We start from the raw sequence: 21,483 nt of genomic DNA, 5'->3' as shown, positions 1-21,483 counted from the left end.
TGCCACGTGTGGGTCCAGGAATCGAACATCATTTCCAGGAAGCAGGGGAAGTGTTGCGCTGCATATGAAATGTTCAGGAATATGAATGGGAAGATTGCTTTAATGAATTTTAACCAATTTGTCTGGCCCCCAGACCCTTGCCAATGGTCGCTACACCACTGGGAAGTGATCATATACCGAGTCAGACCATTGGTCCATCTATTGTCTGCACTGCACTGACTGACAGTGGTTCTCTAAAGTTTCGGGCAGGAGTCTTCCCCATTCCTACTTTCCCAGCCCTCTCCAGGTAGGACTGGATCATTGGTGGAGGAAGGCCAGAAGTGGCCCATGTTTGTCCAACACCACGGCCCCCCTTGCCCCGCCCCTTGCATCTGATCTCAGACACCGGGAGTGCTTAGCCATGCCCCCCGCATCTGATGTCAGATGTGGGGAGAGTCAGGACCACAAGGCGCGGCCCCTGAGAGGCGGTGGCCCAAGTTCTTTGAACCCTGACGCCCAATGGTGACTCTGTCCCTGGACTGGATGCAGAGGAGATTCTCCACCACTTCAAAGCAGATGCTCTACCACTGAGCTATGGCCCCAGAGGAAACAGGAGATTGAGAGTCTCTATGGGTATCATACTTCCTCCCCCCTAGGCCCCAGGATGGCAGCTTGAGATGGGCAGCTGATGTGTATAGCAAGGCAACCCGCAAACCAGCTTTAGGGGCAATTTCAAGGAATGCCCAACCTGATTCAGCCAAATTTGGATACGGAAAGCCTGGAAGTGGTGCTGTACAAAAGCCCGAGCTACATCTCACTGCAAAATGAGAGTCTGAAATAATTCTAGGAATTAAATTCTTTAATTGGGATAATAGAGAAACAGGACTAATCATATTTTTTAAACAGAAAACACACTGCCGCAGCTACATGAGGGCACGGGAAGATAATTAGTTAATAGAAGAGATCTATCCCTAGTTGAGACTCCATTGGCTTGGCCCCGAATGTGCTTAATCTTTGCATCATTAAAGCTCTTACAAGGGGAGAAAAAACACATTTCAAGTGCTTATTATTGTGCAGGCATTGCGGCTATTAATAAACAGTGTGGGAGTCAGGAGGTTGCTTTGCCTAGAAAACCGCTCTAAATTCAGGTCTCTGGCTGAGACAGACAATGGTGGAAATAGGTGCTGAATGGGAACCTCTGAAGGGTGGGATTCAGTGTCATGTTTTTGACACACAAAAATATCCCAGTGGGCCAAACTCGCATTCAGGGCTATATCTGCTTTGTGCCAAAATTTTAAATATGACAAATATTTAAACAATCCAAATTCTGTACCAAGAAAAGACAAACCGCTATATTGCCTATGAAGCTGCCTTATACTGAGCACGGTTTTTGTCAACACAGACTGGCAGCCCTCCCCAGAGAGTGGTACTCCATGATTTTAGAGCAGGGCTGATCAACTTAAGCCCTCCTGCAGATATTGGACGACCACTCCGGGTCCCATGCACCCGTGGTTCTGCTCCCCCCTCCTCCTGCTCCCCCATCCGAATTTGGAGGTTGCGGAGAGCTCCCTCTCTGCAGTCTTTCTGACTCCAGAGAGGAGGGGAAACTGTCTGCCTGGACTTCCTTCTTGACTGAAGGACAGGTCCTGCAGCCAATAGGAGCCAGAAAGAAGGAGGAACCTCCTCCCTCAACTCCACTGCAATAGAGCCAGACTGCAGTGCCACATTTGGACGTAATGCTGGAACTGCAGAACTGGAGGTCAAGGTGGAGAAACGTACTACCAACTGAAGGTACAATTCGATGTCCAGAGAGGGAAATGGTGGGTTCCTTTCCCAGCAAAACTGCAGTTGCCTGAATTCAGACATACCAGTTTCGTGTTACTAGCGAATATGGCCATTGAGTCTTTTGATGCAGCCCTAATTTTAATTGGCGACTTCCTGGATTTGAGCTAACACTTATACACTGCAGTGCCCTACTGCAACAGACTGAAGAGCTCGGCAGTTGGGGTTGAGGTTTCTTTTCCCCATCTGCCCAAAGCGGATAATGCTAGATAATGTGGGAAGAGCAATTTCCTTTTGTCATTAAGATTACTAACACAAAAGGTGCTGCTGCTTCTGCTTGAGATGATGAATCTGGCTCAATATATTTTTAACGTGGCAGGGAAGTTAACGTATTCAAGATGTGGTGTCACCTGTACAAGCACTCACCATATATTTTAAACAGCAGGAAAAACAGCTCAGCTTTGAAAGATTTCATAAAGGAGTGACTCCCCCCCTCCAACTGCTTTCTGATATTGCCACATATATTAAACTTAGGTGTTCAATACATTTTGCACCATGTACAGTATTTCAGATATATAGGGAAACTTTCCGTCAGCCAGTCCCCTTTTATAGGATGTTCTCACTAGATTAATGCTCTTGCTAGGAGAATCAAGGATGACAGATTTGTGGTTAAAGTCCTGGAGGTTATTGTGCCCAAGATTAGATAACATCTTCAAACATCTTTGCCACCTATCAGATTTTGCTGCAGGTAATAAATGGATGTAGAGTATATTATTGTTGTTGTTGTTGTTGTTGTTGTTGTTGTTTCCTCTTTCTCTGTGCATCTTAGTTGTCTGGAAAATACTAAGCTTCTGTTTAATTTCCTGGTAAGAACAGGGATACTTAGGGAAGAACCAAAGCTAAGTGGAAGACCATCTGCTTTGCTTATACCCATCCGAAACCCCGTAGGCCTCCTGATTTGCATGCTAAAGGTTCAAAATTCAGTCCCTGGCAGCATCTCCAGGTAGGGCTGGAAAAATTCCTGTCTGAAACCTTGGAGAGCTGCTGCCAGTCAGTGTAGACAATACTGAGAGAGATGGACCAAGTGTCTGACTTGGTATAAGGCAGTTTCCTCTATAGAGACTGGACCCTCCTGAGTGGCAAGGAGGGCTCTTCCTGGGTTCCTACTGGATGAGATCATGGGCCCATCAAGTCCAGTAATCCAGAATTGTTGTAAAAATAACATGGTAATGCAAGTACATCTTTGGAAGTGTGACACAAATGCTAAGTATCCTTACTGTTTTCTCTTGGAGAAGTGATGGTTCCAACCCTAGTTACCGGCAAAGAAACAAAAGCTGTTACCCTGAGTTTCAACCTCAGGAGAGGATACAAAGTTCTGATGAATAAAGAAAAGGAAATCTTGGTTTCGTCTCTGACTGCCAGTTCTGCAAGGTGTGTGGATGCTTCGCAAGACGTGACACATTTCTCAACACCCCTGCTTCAGTGTTGTGCCTTGCTACTTCTTGGATACAACACGCAATTGTTTGCTGGGAATGGCACTGAAGGATTGCACGAATCCTCCCGCAGGAGATAAGCAGCCCACAGCAACATCAACCAAGAAACGCTGAGCTGAAAAGACAGCAATAGCAATAAATGCAAACAATGTTAAAGGAGCTGCCAAGCTCCAAACACAGGAGCATTTTCATTGTTCTTGTAAGAAATAAATAATGCCACTCTGAATGAGGATCAAATGCCTATTTACACTTTCCGTAGCTCCTTTTCATCCTAGGCACCATTGGAAAATACATTTGCCTCGACTTCTTTTGGTCAAACACAGCTGTGTCTTTCATGGGGAGGAGGTTTTTATTTGTATCCCTTAATGGCTCCCCTTTCCATAGTTTCCTCTCTAGACAGGAACAATATTTTGTGTTGGACAGCTGGGAGCAGGCATTCCCAACAGGGGGCCATAGTGCCCCCCTAAGGGTCCTGGGAGGGCTTCCAGGGCGGCTCAGAGCTCAACTGTTCCCCCTGGCTGCAGCAGCACTATTTTCTTCCCCATCTGTGGATCACTGGCTTGAAGCCAATGTGTCTTCAGTGATGTGTCCACTTTAGAAGCAGAGGGAGGAGGGTGAAGACCCTCCTCCTCTACTCCTGATTGGCTGACTACATGCTTGAAGCTTAGCATATGCCTGCCCTCAGCCTGACTGACAGGCCCCAGAAAATGAGCACTGCATACTCCCATTGAAATCAATAGGACATTAATTTCATTGGAAGTAGTCATAAGTGAACGATGCCCCTTTAAGCCACAGAGCCTTCCCACAGAAAGGCAGGGTTAAACTCCTCGGCCTGGGAGCAGCTACATACAACTTTAAAGGTAAAGTGTGCCATCAAGTTGATTTTGACTCCTGGCGCCCACAGAGCCCTGGGGTTGTCTTTGGTAGAATACAGGAGGGGTTTACCATTGCCTCCTCCCACGCAGTATGAGTTGATGCCTTTCAGCATCTTCCTACATCGCTGCTGCCCGATATAGTACCAGTGGGGAATCGAACCGGCAACCTTCTGCTTGTTAGTCAAGCATTTCCCCACTGCGCCACTTAAGGTGACTACAACTTTAGTCAGTTCCAAATGTTTGCTGGAGCAACATTGGAGCCAGCTCTTTCTTGCCTGCTCAGAACTATCCAAGGTCCTGACTTCTTTACCTGACTGTGCTCCCCTTGGAACTATCCAATATCTGCATCCCTCCTGGGACTCTGAGCAGTATCCAGAAACTTAATCTAGAAGAACTCTCAGCCTCGTTTTTAACCCTGTGTGGAACAGGATAACATCAGAAATGATCGGGGCGGGGGGGGGGGGACTGCTATTAGCCAAATGTAGTGAAAAGGAGCAGGGCAAGAACAGAGAAAAAGGGGATCCCCGGGACTGAGAAAGGTGAGAGAGATTGTCCCCAATACTAACTTTCAAAAAGCTGGGAACAACCAGGAGGGATGCTCCAGATGGAGCCCTTCCTGATGTCTGCATGATCCCCACTCCAGCCTGAGAGAGGGAACTTCCTTGTAGGGGGGTTTACAAGAAGCTGGCATGGCGAACAGGGATGTGCAAGCTGCCTTGCGGTCAAGATGGCTCACACTCGAACTGGCCTGGCTCAACAGCTCACCCTCAAGCCAGACTGGGCCTGGTTCGGCTTGAGGATGAGCCAAACCTGCCAGGCTGGTCCAGGGTCAGTTCGGGTTTGTTGTTGTTGGTTTTATTTAATGCCAGACTCACCACCATTGTGGGGCTTTGGGGGGTGCTGCTGTGGCCGGGGGGGGGGTCTCCTGATGTTTCTCCTCCCCCACTCCCCCCCCTATTTTCAGCCCCTTTGGGGCCATTACCAGACCATTTTGGGGCCATTTTGGTCCATTATGGGCCATTTTGGGCCTGTTATGGACCTCTCTGCAGTGGCAGTGGCCATTTTGGAGGATGCTGAGCATGCCCACTGGCCATCTGCATGGACGGGGTCATGACCCAGACATGCAGATGGCCAGTGGGCATGCTCAGCATCCTCCAAAATCATCACCACCACCTCAAAGAGGACCATAATGGGCCAAAAATGACTGGGGGGAGGCCTCTGGGAGGAGGGGGAACATCAGGATACCCCCTGTAGCTACAGAAGCACCCCCAAAGCCCCACAATGGTGGTAAGTCTGCCATTTTAATTCTTTTAACTCATCCTCCTCCCCTGACCAGTTGGGCCCGAACTGGTTCGGACTACAGCCAGACTGGGCCCAGCTCTAGTGTGCACAGACCCAGTTCGGTTTGAGTCCAGTTCTACTAGAACCAAACCAGGTTTTCCAGTTTTGTGCACACCCCTAATGGGTAGGAATGAGCCACACCTCTAATGAGGAGGGCAAATACCCACTGGGCATGTCACCCCGCATGCCCAGGAACTCCCTGCTGAACTGGGGCTGCACTTTTTGAGGCATCACCCCCACCAAGTCAACCTGGGGGGTCTCCCAATGGCAAACAAAATATATGTATGTACTTATTCACTAAGCAGAACAAACAAACAAAAACACAGTGAGGGTTGGAGAGAAGCTAATGAAGCACCAGGGCAAAACAGCTGAAAATTTAGAATCCCACTTGCTGTCATTTATATAATGCTGATAAGATACTGAAACATAGGATTTGTTCTGGCTTACAGAATCAAAAAAATGGGTTTATGCTACAAAAGAATCCAGGAAATGGATTTCCTAGCAAATGCAAAATCCTTTTTCAAGGGGCAAATATTTACCATTCAGCAATCACCCTCCCCGGGCAAAGAGAAACTGTTGGTTGTGAAAGAACAAAACCTTTTAAATTTCATTCTTAGTCACATCCCATTTCTTGAATGGATAAAACAAAAGTGAACAAACAAAAATGCCAAATTGGGCAGACTGATCTCCACAACTGAGCAACAACGGAAATGAGAGATTGTAAAAAGTAAATCTATCTATCTATCTATCACCATCCAAAGCATTGTTCTTTCTTTGGGTCAGGGAAGAAAGATTCCTGCCCCAAGGGGCTCACAGTCTAAAACTGAGATGAAAGAGGTTTAGTAAGGGGAGAAAAGTAGAGGCAAGGGTACACAGGAGAAGTATGAGCAATTATTTCATTTCCATGTATTTATGCTTAGTGACAGTGGGATATGGGAACTAGGGGTTGGTCCAAATACTTCACAGAAAATGTGGGTTTTAATGAAAGGTTTGAAGGGAGTAAGGTGCCATCACAGAGGAATACTAGGAGGTAGTTCAAATGATCAATATTTTAGAATATCAGTCTTAGTAGTGGACAAACACCCATGGCTTGATTTAGATTTAGGCATAAATATCCAGGTATTTAAGTAGCCTTTGGGAAGGAGGAGGAAAGGGCTGTCCATTTGTCCCCTCTTCCAAATTTTGGGTGATTGGTTCAAAAGTGTTTGCCTGATCTGAGACATCGCCCTCTCTCTGAATTGACTTCATTTGCCCTCGGTGATATACATAGTGTCATTCTACTCATTATGGGATCCCTGATTGCCTGGGATCAGTTGGGATCAGTTAGAATCAGTTATGTGACCAGGTTAGTGGGAAGAAGTCATCAGAAGCGGGGGATGGGGTGCCAAAGTATCAGGAGAAGGATTGAATAGCTGCAATCAAGATCAGAGAATGTTGAATACTGAACGAGGTCAAACTTGAACCCAGCCCATTAGGCATAACCTGTGGCCCACCAGAGCCTTCGTCAACCTCCTCTTCTGCTGCCTTTTGTGGACTGCGGAAAGAGGAGATTGCTGAGCACCTGACAGGTCACAATCTGAGTCCAGTGTACTGTACTCAGCTTGGTGAATCACCAGACATTGAAATATGGTTGTTTTTTCCCCCAAGTGCTGTTCGATCCCTTTAGCTCTTGCAGAACTGTCATTCCATTGATGGCTGCGAGAGACTCCTTTCTTTCTTTTAATGATATGAAGGGAGCTTGGGCTTCTATTGGGCACAGGTAATTAGTGCGGGAGGACTCTGGTTATCTCTTTGTACCACTCCTCAGCTTTTGACACAATGGCGCATATTAAGTCTCCTCTTTGGGAACAGCTAGGCCTTGGCAACGCCTCCTGAGAGGCTGATTCACAAAGTGAGGAGGAGAGAGTTGGCATCTCAGCCCCACCAGGCGCCAGCTTCCCTTTCTTCCCAACCTCTTATTAATGCTCCATCTGAATGGAATAATGAACAGGTGGAACGGGAGGAGCTTCCTATGCCTTATCTTCCCCAGCCGGGGTAGGAAAACACGACGGCCGCCCGCTCGCTCCCTTCCCGGGTTCCCGTCTTAATCTTCCTCTCTGAGTGTGTCTCTTTATAATTAAAAGGCAAATGAATGGACAACAACCAGAACAAGCCAAGGGGAGCCAGATTAAATATTCAAGAGGCATCTTTTTTATCCTGGGGAAGGAAAAACACATACAACCCTATGAGCAAGGTTATTAAATAAAATTAAGCAATTTTGCTCAAATGGAAAGGGGGAATTAAAAGATGAATTTTGAACATAAAACTGCAACAAAGGCATCACGATCAATTAACAAACAAAAAGGGCTATTATTATCTATCGTTATCCTTGTAGAAATAAATGCCGTAAAGAGATCGTTAAGTAGGAGGCGGGAGAGTGAGAAGAGCAAACAAATCAACAAACCTTGGTGAAGGGGAGAAGATGAGTGGCAGAAGCAAAGGACTCTGGGGGACGCAGCCATCTAATTAGCGGAGCTGCCCATGCATTTGGTTCTCTCCCTAAGAATGAGCAGGGATGAGCCTGTTCTTCTGGGTTCTGGCATAGCTCACCACCGAAGTGGATCTGATAAGGCCACATGTCAATTGCGTAAATTCAGAAGGTTACAACGACTGCAATCACTGAATATTCCTATACCACTTTCCCAGCAAAGTTCTCAAAGCAGTTTGCATCAAGAAATAAATAGTACATAAAGTGGTTCCTTATCCTTAAAGGGCTCACAATCTAAAAAAAGAACACAAGGTAGACACCGGCAATAACCACTAGGGGGTGCTGTGCTAAGGATGGAGAAGGACATTCTCAGCTAACTGAGCAAAGAGGCACCTTTTAAAGTGGTGATTCTCTTATGTTTAGCAAGGGGAGAGCAACTGGCCCTATCAAGAGGTCATTTGAAGTTTATCTTTGGAGCGGTGCAATGTGTATTTCATCACCAGTATATAGTCTTATTTGAAGTACTGTCAGATATTCCCATTAGGTGAAAGGGCCGTACTTCAGGGACAGAGCATCTGTTTTGCATGCAGAAAGCCGCAGGTTCAATCTTTGGCATCTCCAGGTACAGATGGGAGACACTCCTACCTGAAACCCTTGCTGCCAGTCAGTGTAGACAATACTGAGCAAGATGGACCAAGGGTCTGACTCAGTATATGGCAGCTTCCTATGTGCCTGTGGAAGGCCGCATAAGCGTAAGGCCATTGTGCTAACTACCTGCACAAAGTCTGGAGTCCCAGGCTAGTGTGGTGCTACTGTGTGCTTGCAGAACAGATCTGCTATGAAAAGAACATTTTCACAAGAGCCATATAGTACAAGAGTACAAGAGCATAATTCCAAAAAACCCCACCCATTTTTAGCACAACTGTACAATGTTTTTACACTAGGACAATATACGGCCACATTTGCACATAACGGGGAACTGGAGTTGCAGGGGCCAGAGGTTTCCCAACCGTTATGTCCGAATGCGTGCAACTCTGGTCCTGTTCCTTCCACAGCCTGAGGTTTTGCTCCAGAGACTCCAATTTGAACCCTTGGTTTGTTGTAAGTTTAGCTGCTCAAAATTGGTGTTCAGCGGGGTCTCAATTGAACCTGAATGAAGCACTGGAGGTTGGATTCCCCTGGACAGGAGCTGAGGGAGGAAACTCCTCCCTCTCCCCTTGCATGATGGGCTGTGCAGGCTGTCCTTCAAGGACAGGAATGAAGCCTGAAACACCAGTTGCCCCTCCTCTCTGCAGTCTCGCTGACTGCAGAGAGGGAGCTCTTCCTGTCATCTGAATGCAGACAGGAGAGTGGGGGAGAGTGGAAACATGGGTCCATTGGACCCATGGTTCCATGTTACATATGAATGCAGCCTACATGTCTTGCACTTCACAGAGCCAATGATTGAAGGGCTCTGAGCACCAGGAAGGAGCTATGGAAATGTTACCTATTACCAATTTGTAACCCAAATCCTTTTTATGGGTGGGGGGGACTTCTCTCCACCAGATCTTTTATTAGAGATGCAGAGGAAAATGCTTTAGGCACAGACAAATTGGAAGGAATTCAAGGAAGAGCATCACAAATGAGTTACAGATGCTGAGAAGGATGACTTATGAGGAAAGATTAAAATAACTAAATATGCCAAGGTTGGCAGGAAAATGATGGAGGGTAGGGAGATGATAAACGTCTCCAAATATTTGAAACATGTTATGTGCCAAGAAGGTAATGGTCTTGTGAAGTGTGTGGAGTATCAGGTGACAGAAATAAGTAGCAAGGTGGTGGAAGTGTGAAAGGTGGGGGTTGGGGGAACACATTAAAGGGAGTAAGTAGAAAATTTGGTTTGACAATGAAATATACCTTTTGGAATCGTCTCCCGTGAGAAGGGAGAGCCACCATGAAAAAGTATGCTGAAGGCAAGATATGATATTGCTCTAAAAAAATAAATCATATTATCACATGCTCAGTCAACAAGGACTTGACAATGGGTATTAAGCTGGTGGCATGTTAGGGTCAGGAGGCATGTTAAAGGCTGGCTGGGTGGAGTGGGACACTTTAGGTGTCAGATGGTGGCCCAGTTCTCAGTCAGCACAGCGCCCCCTCATGGCTGGCCTGCAAAGTAAGGAATGCAAAATGGTGCCATACTGCTTTCCCTGTTCCCAAGGGTGGCTGTGGGGGGGGGGGGGTGCAAGGAAAGACAAGCACCTCAGGGCTGCAGAAATCCACTAGTCTGCTAGTCTGTGGCGAGTGAAAAATGATGCCTGGTGAGAGGTGAAAGTCCTGACTATCAATGTATCAGCATAGCTTGACGAGTACAATGTTTTGTCTGATTCCCTTGTGGACTGCTCTGATTCTGATTCTGGAGGCAATGCAGCATCCTGTGGCCTGATAACGGGCTGAGGGTGTGGGTGGCTGGGTGACATACAAATATGAATATGATGAATATCTATATACCACTTTTCAACAGAAGTCCCAAAAGCTGTTTACATAGATATAAATGGATGGATGGATGAATGGATGGATGGATGGAAGGATGAAATAGCTCCCTGTCCCCAAAGGGCTCACGATCTTGAAAAGGAACATAAGATAGACACAAACAGCAGCCACTGGAGGGATGCTGTGCTGGGGCTGGATAGGTTGCTCTCCCCCCGCTGAATAGAATCACCACTTTGTAAAGGCACCTCTTTGCTCAGTTAGCAGAGACATCTTGAGGTGCAGGGTCCCCCAAGGATCCTGGGTCTTCCAAGGACGGCTGTACCACCTTGGGGTCCTGTACTCCATCCTCATCCTCATCAGAGGTTTCATCCAGGATGGACACAAGGCCGTGATGATGGGCCATGACAGTTAGCTCCGCGTTCAAGCCCCTCCCTCCACCATCTCTCACCTTCTGATCCTGTTGCTTTTACTCCATCCTGAGATCTGTCACTGTTCACAGTGCTCTCCATCATACCCAGCCATGCCTCCTTGGAGGAACCCCAGGGGAATAAATCCCCACCACCACCAATAAAATGGCCCATTAAGTAGAGCTGAGAACAGCAATGGCATTCCCTTGTCAGGCAGCAACAGCCTCCGCATGGGACTCACTAACTAATAAACAGATTGTTAACTTCTGGCAACAACTAATTCCTCGAAGATCCGCAGTTAATGCTCAGGCCTCCAGACAGAGCAGCTGGGTTGCTGGTTTCCCCATTAGGAGCCGAGCTTAGCCGAGTCCACTGACGAAGGGGAAGAAGAAGCTTGCAGGAGTGAGCTTAGAGAGTCCTTCCCTGGAATGAGGGTCAAAGCTTGTCTTTCTCCTGTCAGACTAATATGAATGTCCTGCTGCTTGCACAAGACAATTACGTCCATTCGAATATTGCTTGTGTGCGCAGGAAGACAGAGAGATAACTTACAGCCCAATGCAAGCTTGTAGCTAAAGCGTCCATTAAAGTTCCTATCCATCTGCAAATTTCATGGTTTTTTGCCCCTTCTTGACCGCATAAGAGTGTTGCGGGTCACAGTGTTACAGTGCCAATGTTTTGTGATTATATTTTCACAGGGACTTCAGAATTGGTAGGTATCCTGGAAGTCTGCTAGTCTAACCCCTTGCTCAGGGCAGGAAACGGCGACAGCATCTCTGCCAGATGGCCATCCACCCTCGGTTTGCAAAGTTCGAAGGGAGAGTCCACTGCTCCCTGAAGGAGCCTGTTCCATCTTCAAACAGCTCTTGCAGTTAGGAAATTTGTCCTGGTGTCTAACCAAAATCTGCTTCCCTGTAGGGGTGTGCACAGATGCTCCATCCTGAACCGCTTTGCCATGAACCGGGGCCGGTTCAGAGGTTTGATAACAGACCAAACTGGGGGGGGGTGATTCGATCTGTGATCAAACCGAACGGGCTCTGTTTGAGCAGACTGGCTTGGGATGAACAGGGGCAGCCGGGCAGTGGCAGCGAGAGAGGTAAGGAGCTCCTTACCAGTGCCACTGCTCTCCGCCACTCGCCTGGCATGGCCCCAAGTGTGGCTTGGTGGTGGCTTAGTTCTGTCCTCCACGCATGTGCAGAGGCCCAAACCAGGCTGCAGCTGGAATGGGCAGGAGGTCACTGGGGAGGGGTTGCAGGAACTCTTGCCACCACCTCTGATGCCAATGTACCCATCGCCACAGGTGCCTTTCTATCACCCCTCCTGCCTTAGCGAATGCCTCTTTCTCTTTAATTGTAAAGTAAACACGTATACTTGTTTAAAGTAAACACTCCATAAAGTAAACACTTTAAACAAGTATACTTTACAAGTATATCCCCTGAACCTGTTCAGTTAGACCAGGACCAGGCCAGGTCAATTCGAATCTGGTTCAGATTCAAACCGAACCGGCGAAACTGGTTCCACGCACACCTGTACTTCTTTCTAATTTCAACCCATCAGATTGAGAGCAACAGAGAAAACATCATCTCCTTTTTCCATGTGGCAGTCCTTCGCATTTGCAGACAGTGATTATATCTCCACTTACACTTCCCTTCTCTGGTTTTCTCCTGCTCCTTCACATGCCTCACCGAATTTGGTTTCCTATGAAGAAATTTTGAAGGAGCTGGGTATTATTGTTTTATAGGGACTGGGTATTATTGTTTTCCCTCCACTTGAGGGAAAGGCCCTCAAGTGGCATAAAACCATGTTTAAAATACAATAAAGATTAGGGTTGAGAGAGCATCTCCCCTTCCAAATTCACAGATGGTGACTGGGCGGAGCTGGTAGGCAAGCATCAATTTTTCAGAGAGGCCTTTTATTATTATTCAAAGGGTTTCAGGGGGTGTAAAGGATGTTCTGATTGGTAGTGGCAGCAGCAGCCGTTTGTTTGAATTTTTTATCTTTAAGACTTTCTCAAGATCACTGGTGCTTTTCTTAGACTGGCTACTCATTGGCAGTAGCCATTTTCGAAACCCGGAATGGCCCCTGGAATGACAGTACATCACAACACACCATGGTATCATTCTAAGGGCATTCGGGGTGGGGGGCATTCAGATGACAGCTGCCATTGAATTATCATCACATGACAGCTGCACCTCCACACTGCTGATAACCAGTAGCAGACAAACCAGGTTTGACTACAAATACCCCTGATTTTAAGGAGATGCCAGAATTTGGCAGATCCATGGCATAAAATCATGTTGCTTCACTTTAGATCCCCCCCGCAACAGAACTTTATAAAATCTGCTGATTCTCGGCAAAAGCACATGGAGCTCATATTATCCCCATTATTCCCTGCGTGGCAATTTGTCTTTTCAAATAAACCAGGAGTGAAACCCTCCCTAGGCCCTTTAAAAGTGTAAAGCTCTTTGAGGAAATGCAGAATAGCAGGTGCAGAAGTAGTGATTTATTGCAGACAGCTTCTTATTCCTCGCAATAAGATGTCTTGAGTTGGGGTGTGTGTGTCTTTAAAAACTTCCCACACGTTCTAGAGAAGGAGCTGCATTGGACGATGAGGGTACTCAAAGCCAAACGAAAACACAGAAAGTGCTGACTCTCTGGTATCTAGCAGGAGGAGAGCAACTAATCTGATTCATTCCAGGATAGCATCGCTCCTAGTGGCTTTTGCTGATATCTTCCTTGAGCTCCTTTTAAGACTGTGAGCCCCTTGGGGACAGAGAACTATCTTCAGGCCCTCTTGAGGCAGTTGGGAAATCACCCCTCCTAGCTGGGCAAAGAGCAGGGGTGTAGGGGAAGGGTGGGTGTGCAGGGACGGAGCGCTGGTACTTTTCGACTTCTCTGGCTGTTGGGGTGGGCATGGCCATGGGGACTGTCATGGCGCACCTGCACTTCTGAATTTGCAACTACAACACTGGCAAAGAGGCATCTTGTAAAGTGATGGCTCTCTTCCGTTTAAAGAGGAGCCGTGGCCCAGTGGCACGGCATCTGTTTTGCATGCAGAAGGCCCCAGGTTCACTCCCCGGCAGCATCTCCAGGTAGGGCTGGGAGAGACGCCCGCCTGAAGCCTTGGAGAGCTGCTGCCAGTCTGTGTAGATAGTCCTGAGCGAGATGGACCAATGGTCTGACTCGGTAGAATGCAGCTTCCTGTGTTAGAGGAACTCACCCCAGAAATCATGTTGCTGGGGGTGTGTGTGTGCGTTGTGTTGTTTGTGTCTGTAAGACTGAGCCCTATAGGGACAGGAAGCCATTGTATCATGCTTTTTGCTATGTAAACCACTTTGAGAACTTTGTTGAATACTGACAGCGAAATATTCGAAATAATCATCATTTCCCCAGATTTCATTCTCACAACAACTCTGTGAGGTATGTTGGGCTCAGAAATAGTGACTTGAACCCAGTACTCTTAAATCCAGTATTCTAACTCTCAAGAGCCTGTCTGTTTCATCTCCAAAGCCCATCTTAGGCTAGGTCACCATTGTGGCAGTGGACAAGGAAAGTTGTAATCCAACAACATCTGGGAATTCACATTTGAGAACCTCTGGCCAGGCTGAAATTTTTGATTTTTTCACTCTGCTTAGAATTCCATTCAGGCCGCTGCTTGAAGCCACACCTTTTTGCTTTGGCTTTGCCTTTCTTTCTTGTTTTTCGGATCAATGGTCCCTTAGGAAATCTAACCTAACCCTTAAGGAAGGAACCCAGTCAAGCTGCCACATCCATCACAGCTAGACTGTCAGCGGCATCACCAAATTCCTGACACAGACCTTAACATTTTCCTACCCTGTGCTAAAAGCAAAGGTTAGCTTGGCGGCAAACTGCCTCCCCCTTCCCTTTCCACAAGGCAGTCTTTTTGTGGGGATTGTATTAAGGGGGGATCGAAAGTCATATCTTTGCACAGAGGGAACCAGTGTTGTGGCGAGGTGTCCTTTTGAAACCCTTTAATAGACAGGACTTTCTACAGCTGGAGAGCATCACCAGAAAATGCTACACATCTATAATCCCAGTTTGTTTGATGTTCTTATTCCTACTAAATGTGAGCAGTGGGGAGAGGAGATGCACGAGGTGTGGCGCAGTGCATGATGGGAAGATGGGAAGGGCGATGCAAAACATGCCTGAATGACGGAGGAGGTGTGAAAAGAGAACTGGGCTTGTGTTTGTGTGTGTACTTCCCCCGAAATATTTCCCTCTCCCCCTTTTTGTTCCTCCTCCTGCTAGACTGGAACTAGACAATGCAGTCATGCTCAATGATGGGCCTATCGCTTGAATTAATCATTTTGAAAGACCTCCGTGTTTAAAGGATGCCTCATTCAATGACTCCTCCATCCCACAACAGCAGAAGCCGGGCAGGGAGGAGACTCTTCCAGCCTCCCAGGAGCGAGGCCAACCCCTTTGCTTCATTCCTGGCCAGGATCTGACTTGGGTGAGACCACTCGTCTGGGAGTGGGGGTTGCAGAGCCCAATGGCAGCTCATCTGTTCTGCATGAAGTAAGGACTCTTGCCAGCCTCAAATCACCTCCCTCCTGGTCGTGTGCAAGAGCCCAGTGGAGATGAAGAAGCAGCCTGCAGGTGGGTGATGCCCACAGTGGGGGGTGGGACAGGGTACCTGTACTCATCATCCCGATGCACTTACCACTTGAGTCCATTGGTTCACTTTGCCTGATGGGGAGCCGCCCCTGGCTCTACCAGTGAGCTACAGCTCTTCCTCGGATCATAGGAATATAGGAAGCTGCCATATACTGAGTCAGACCAATGGTCTATCTAGCTCAGTATTGTCTTCACAGACTGGCAGCAGCTTCTCCAAGGTTTCAGGCAGGAGTCTTTCTCAGCCCTATCTTGGAGATGCTGCCAGGGAGGGAACCTGGAACCTTCTGCTCTTCCCAGAGCGGCTCCTTCCCCTGAGGGGAATCTCTTCCAGTGCTCACACTTCTAGCCTCCCTTTCATAGGCAACCAGGGTGGACCCTGCTTAGCTAAGGGGACAAGTCATGTTGCTTGCTACCACAAGACCAGTTGTCCTCCTTCATGCTCATCTTGATGCTATGATGCCTTCACCTGTTTATTTATGCACTTGAATCTTGTACTAAAGGGACAGAGACAGGCCACGTGTTCCTTCTGGCTAGCTGGTAACACAACTGCTAACTGAGCAAAGAGGCTCCTTTTAAAAGTGGCAGTTCTCTTTACTGAGCAGGGGGAGAGCAACTGGCCCTTTCCATGCCCAGCACAGCGTCCCTCCAGTGGCTGTTGCTGATGTCTATCTTATGTTCCTTTTCATGATTACAAGCCCTTGGGGACAGGGAGCCATTTGAGCCATTTATTTCTTTATGTACCGTATTATTTCTATGTAAACTGCTTTGGAGAACTTTTGTTGAAAAACAGCATATAAAATTTGTCATATTCGCATATTCGGCTCAGGCCTGAAGCAGGTCCAGATCCTAGCCAAGAACCTTCTGGCAGGGCTTCGGCCAACGATGCTACCAAGCCTGAGTTAAAGGGAAGGACTAAAAGCAAGATGACATGTTCAGCCCGTGTCGCAGAAGCCATGAGCAGCAATAGGCTGGGCCAGGTCATGTGATAAGGCCTGACCCTTATCAAAGCTGCCACTGAAGCCCTTCCCTCTAGTTTGATCAGCAAAGAGGCTTCATTGGAAGCTGCTTGTTGCTACAGGCTTTCCTTCCTTCCCGCTGTGCTTATACAATTATTTATTCATGCTGCCTCTTTGACTATTTCCTGCCAGTTATTTAGTGTGTCATGAGAGAGGCACATTTGTTCATTCATTATGTCTACTCAAGGTCTCTCTTCTCCTGACCGTGTCCAGTGGTGGTTTCCAATAGGAGGGTCTACATTCAGAGGTCCTCCTTTGTCAGATTGTGCCTTGATTAGCTGGCCACTGCAGTGCCTCAACAAGTGACACAACCATCGCAGAGTGATAGAGAATCTGCTTTGCACCCAGAAGGTCCCAGTTTCACTCCCTGGCAGCTGCTGGTCAGAGTGGACAAGACTGAGCTAGCTGGATCAATGGTTTGTCTCAGCAGAAGGCAGCTCCCTGTGTTGATTAGGAGTATCCTTAGTTCAGTGACAGAGCACCTGCATGGCATGCAGGGATGGTCCCAGTTTCAATCCCTGGCATCTAGGCAGGCCTGGGGGAAACCCCTGGAGAGCCAGTGCCCGTCAGAGGTGACAAGACTGAGCTAGCTGGATCAACGGTCTGTCTCAGGAGAAGGCAGCTTCCTGTGTTCATCAGGAGCATCCATAGTTCAGTGATAGAGCACCAGCATGGCATGCAGAGAAGGTCCCAGTTTCAATCCCTGCATCTAGGCAGGCCTGGGGAAAACCCCGGTCTGAAATCCTGGGGAGCTGGTGCCTGTCAGAGCAGACAAGACTGAGCTATCTGGATCAATGGTCTCTCTCAGCAGAAGGCAGGAGCTCACCAGGAGCATCCATAGCTCTGAGACAGAGCACCTGCTCTGCATGCAGAAGATCCCCGGAGAGCATCTGCCGTTCAGTGTAGACACTATTAGACTAGATCAGAGTTGCACAACATCAGCCCTCCAGCTGTGATTGTAGAGTTCCTATCAACCCCTGCCTCAGTGGCCAGTCGTCAAGAAGGATGACTGGCTATTGCAGGAGGGCTGAAATTATGCAGCCTTCAGAACATAACATAAGGACAGCCCTGCTGGATTAGGCCCAAGGAAGCCCATCCAGTCCAGCATCCTGTTTCACACAATGGCCCACCAGATGCCTCTGAGAAGCCCACAGCCGAGGCAAGAGTTGAGGGCATGCCATCCAGTGTGCAGAATGAGTTTTCTTCTGGGCAGCAGTATCAAGGCAGTGTGTGCGCACGTGCATTCAGAATGGGGCCTTCCTGATTCAACCTTAGTGGGATCTAAAATTAACTGAGCAAATATCAAAAAACGTGTGAGCATGCACACATGCACACACCTTAGAAGGAACACTGATGCCCTCTCTCTTGCTGTTGCTGCCCTGCAACAGGTATTTAGAGGCCTCTTGCCTCTAGGTGGCCTATAGCCCCCAGACTTGTATTTGTTTTGTTTTGTTTTGTTTTGTTTTGTTTAACATATTTTTATACCACCCAAGATGCAAGTTCTCTGGGCGGTTTACAAGAGGATAAAAACAACCAATAAAAAGATTAAAACATATCAACAATTAAATTTAAAAGTTAAAACAATTAAAACACAGTTAAAACAATATCTAATTTAAACCCTGGGTGAACAAATGTGTTTTGACTGCCTTTTTAAAAGATGTAAGAGATGGAGAGGCTCTTATTTCACTAGGGAGCACATTCCAAAGCCTCGGGGCAGCAACGGAGAAGGCCCGTCCCTGAGTGGCCACCAGACGAGCCGGTGGCAGATGCAGACGGACCTCTCCAGATGATCTCAATGGGCGGTGTGGTTAATAGCAAAGAAGATGTTCTTTTTGTAGCCATTGATAGACCTATCCTCCATTTTATTTATTTATTTTTACATTTTATATACTGCTCTTCCTCCAAGGAGCCCAGAGCAGTGTACTACATACTTGAGTTTCTCCTCACAACAACCCTGTGAAGTAGGTTAGGCGGAGAGAGAAGTGACTGGCCCAGAGTCAGAAAGTCTCATGGCTGAATGGGGATTTGAACTTGGGTCTCCCTGGTCCTAGTCCATCACTCTAACCACTACACCATGCTGTATGATGCGAGATTCCAGGCCTGCTCAACTTTGCCCACCCAGCTGTTTTTGGACTACAACTCCCATCATCCCCAGCCACGGTGGCCAATAGCCAAGGGTTATGGGAATTGTAGGCCAACATCTGCAGGAGGGCTGAAGTTGAGCAGCCCTGAGAGATGGACTAGATGACTTGATATAAGCCGGATATGCCTTGGTGTATATGTGAGTGCCTTTCTGGTTTCTGGAAATTAACAGAAGGAGCGAAAAAGCCGATCTTTCAAAGAGACTGAAGAGGGCAGATAATTGGGTGAGGCTGGAGGAAGTAGATGAGCCAAACAAAAAAAATACTTCAAAGGCACATCGCCTGCAGGCCTCATTAAGGACAACAAAAAAAGTGGTGTCTTTACATGTTAATTAAAGGCAATTATTTCTTTTTTGAAAAGGTATTACAGTACTGCAGCCTCGAGAGCAAGACCTGTGAAAGCCTCCTATTCACAAAGGGTTTCCAGCCAGCTTTGATTGGGTTAGGAACTTTCCAACTGCTCCTGTTCAATAAGTTCCATAATTACCAGCCTACTTTTGGTCTAATGGGAAATTGGGAGAGAAGCCGTGTTGCTCCGTTGTGGGGTGAGGGGGCCCGGACATCCCTATCTGAGACCTGCAACAAGCAAATATGAATAGATGTCATTCGTTAAGCTGTGCTCTGGATATTGCCATATGTCCTTCTCAGGACAGGTCACTGTGGACGCCCTCTTGGTAGTCCAGGGTTAATGGAGAAACCTTCCACTGATGACAGTAACCCCCTATTGCTACAAATATTTAGATACTGCTTTTCAGCAAAACTTCTCAAAGCAGTTAACACGGATGAATAAATCAAGATGGCTCCCTGTCCCCAAAGGGCTCACAATTTAAAAGGAAACACAAGATAGACACCAGCAACAGCCACTGGAAGGGTGTTGTGCTGGGGTTGGATAGGGTCAGTTGCTCTCCCCCTGAGAAATCAGGGATGCGCAACTTCGGCTACAACTCCCATAATCCCGGCCTATTGGCCACGGCATCGGGGTGATGGGGATTGTAGTCCAGCAAGAGCTGGAAGGCTGAAGTTGTGCAGCCTGTGCTAAAGGTAAGAGCATCACCATTTTAAACATATGCAACCAGGGCGGACTTTGCTTAAGAACATAAAAATATAAGAACAGCCCTGCTGGATCAGGCCCAAGAAGGCCCATCTAGTCCAGCATCCTGTTTTGCACAGTGGCCCACCAGATGCCGCTGGAAGCCACAGGCAGGAGTTGAACCACAGGCAGGAGGAACTCTCTCCTGCTGTTACTCCCCTGCAACTGGTACTCAAAGGCATCCTGCCTTTGAGGCTGGAGGTGGCCTATAGCCCTCCAGCTAGCAGCCAATGATAGACCTCTCCTCCATGAAGTTATCCAAACCCCTCTTAAAGCCATCCACATTATTGGCTGTCACCACATCTTGTGGCAGAGAATTTCACAAGTGGATTTTGCTAAGCTTTTTGATTGTTGTAGTTACAGGTTGTTGCGGTGGGATGAATCTTTGCACCTAGTGAAAATTTTACCTATCTGTTTTAGGAACAAACCTAAGTTTGTTTTAGGTACAAACTCAGCACGAACTGACTGCTGAAGTTCTGAATATTTTAACATTTGAAGAATGAGAAGATGGATAACAGGAAAAATGTGCTGATTTATATTGCATGTACATACAAAATCTGCTTTCTGGGCTGCAAGAAAACACACAATTCTAAGTCAACTGTTCTGTTAGGCAAAGCTGGTATGCCCTAGTCATTGACTGATTAGTTCTCTACTAAGAATGTTCTAAGTTCTCTACTAAGAATTTCATCTGACACTGAAACGTTTCAACTTGAAACGGGCCGTTTCATGTGTCTCAGGCTCAAAACAAAACACTCTTTAAATAAAGGGCTTGTTTCGAGCTTGGAACAAAAAAACAAAACCCCATTTTGATTCAAAACATGTCAAGATTTCAAGTGCCATTTTGGAGGCCTGTTTTTCTTGTGCTGATTGGTTTTCTGGAACTGGCTTCTGATTGACTTGCAATCCTGTTGGGGTTTGGAGAAAAAGTTAAAATGTTGTTTAAAATTGCCTGCTTGCCCATTTTTTATGTGGGTTGGGTGGTAGGTAGCACCCATCATGCCCTACCACCCAACCCACTTTGGTGTCCCTATGAGCTACCCATGGGGAACAAAGGGGTGTCTCGAGTTTCCCCATTGTTCCCTATGGCTAAAACACTCAAAACATTTTGAGGTTTGTTCCATCAAACCAACCAGGTCGGCCGCTTTTTCGATGAAATGTTGTGGCTGTCTGCATTTTGTTTCGAGATCGAAACAAGACACAAAATCAGTTTGATCCACATCCCTATTCTCTACATATCTGGTATGAAGATGTGGTCATACATCTGCCACAGGGAGTGGGGTGGGTGGAACCTGTTTTGTCTGAATCTAGGGAGCGTGTGTGTAAGAAAGACTGAAGAGCAGCCCTTTGAATTTGGCTTAACAAGTCTAGATTTTTCAGGGACCTGTGTGCTTGCTTCTGTGTGCTCACTTCTGCACTACCTGTGTGCTTGCTCCAGCACCCACATTGCAACTGCTCAACCTGTACATTTGTCTATAAACAGATTAATCATGTCATCACCAAACTCTCCACTCAAGGAAGTTGATCCAGTAAAGTCTGCTTTGAACTTTGTTTTTGAGGAGAGAGGAAGCACGCAGCAAGGTTAGCATGGGCGGGGGGGGGACACTTTTGGTGGGGCACACTTCCAGATCACACAGAAGTGTCTTTTGGCTTTTGTAAAAGCCATTTTTCCTCTGCGGAGTGTGTATGTGTGTGCATGTTCATACCGTAGATCTGCTTCGCTTCTTTCTGCCTCTGATTTGCAGGAAAATGGAATGAGACAGAGACAAAGAGAGGGTGCTCAAAAGA

The 21,483-nt window shown here is 47.1% G+C and overlaps 1 protein-coding gene across 1 annotated transcript in view; it reads right to left on the bottom strand.

The window, feature by feature from the left end:
* Positions 1–820: 820 nt before the first annotated feature.
* Positions 821–21,483, bottom strand: part of AGBL1 (AGBL carboxypeptidase 1) — a 371,201-nt gene continuing 350,538 nt past the window's right edge. Inside the window, exon 23 of the mRNA XM_053272300.1 lies at positions 821–3,369. Within this exon, the coding sequence (XP_053128275.1) occupies positions 3,351–3,369 (19 nt within the window). The 3' untranslated portion in view covers positions 821–3,350. The remainder of the gene's footprint in view (positions 3,370–21,483) is intronic.

This window comes from Hemicordylus capensis, chromosome 10 (assembly GCF_027244095.1).
Source record: "Hemicordylus capensis ecotype Gifberg chromosome 10, rHemCap1.1.pri, whole genome shotgun sequence".
Classification (NCBI taxonomy): Eukaryota; Metazoa; Chordata; class Lepidosauria; order Squamata; family Cordylidae; genus Hemicordylus; species Hemicordylus capensis.
This window is presented reverse-complemented; position numbering and strand designations above follow the sequence as displayed.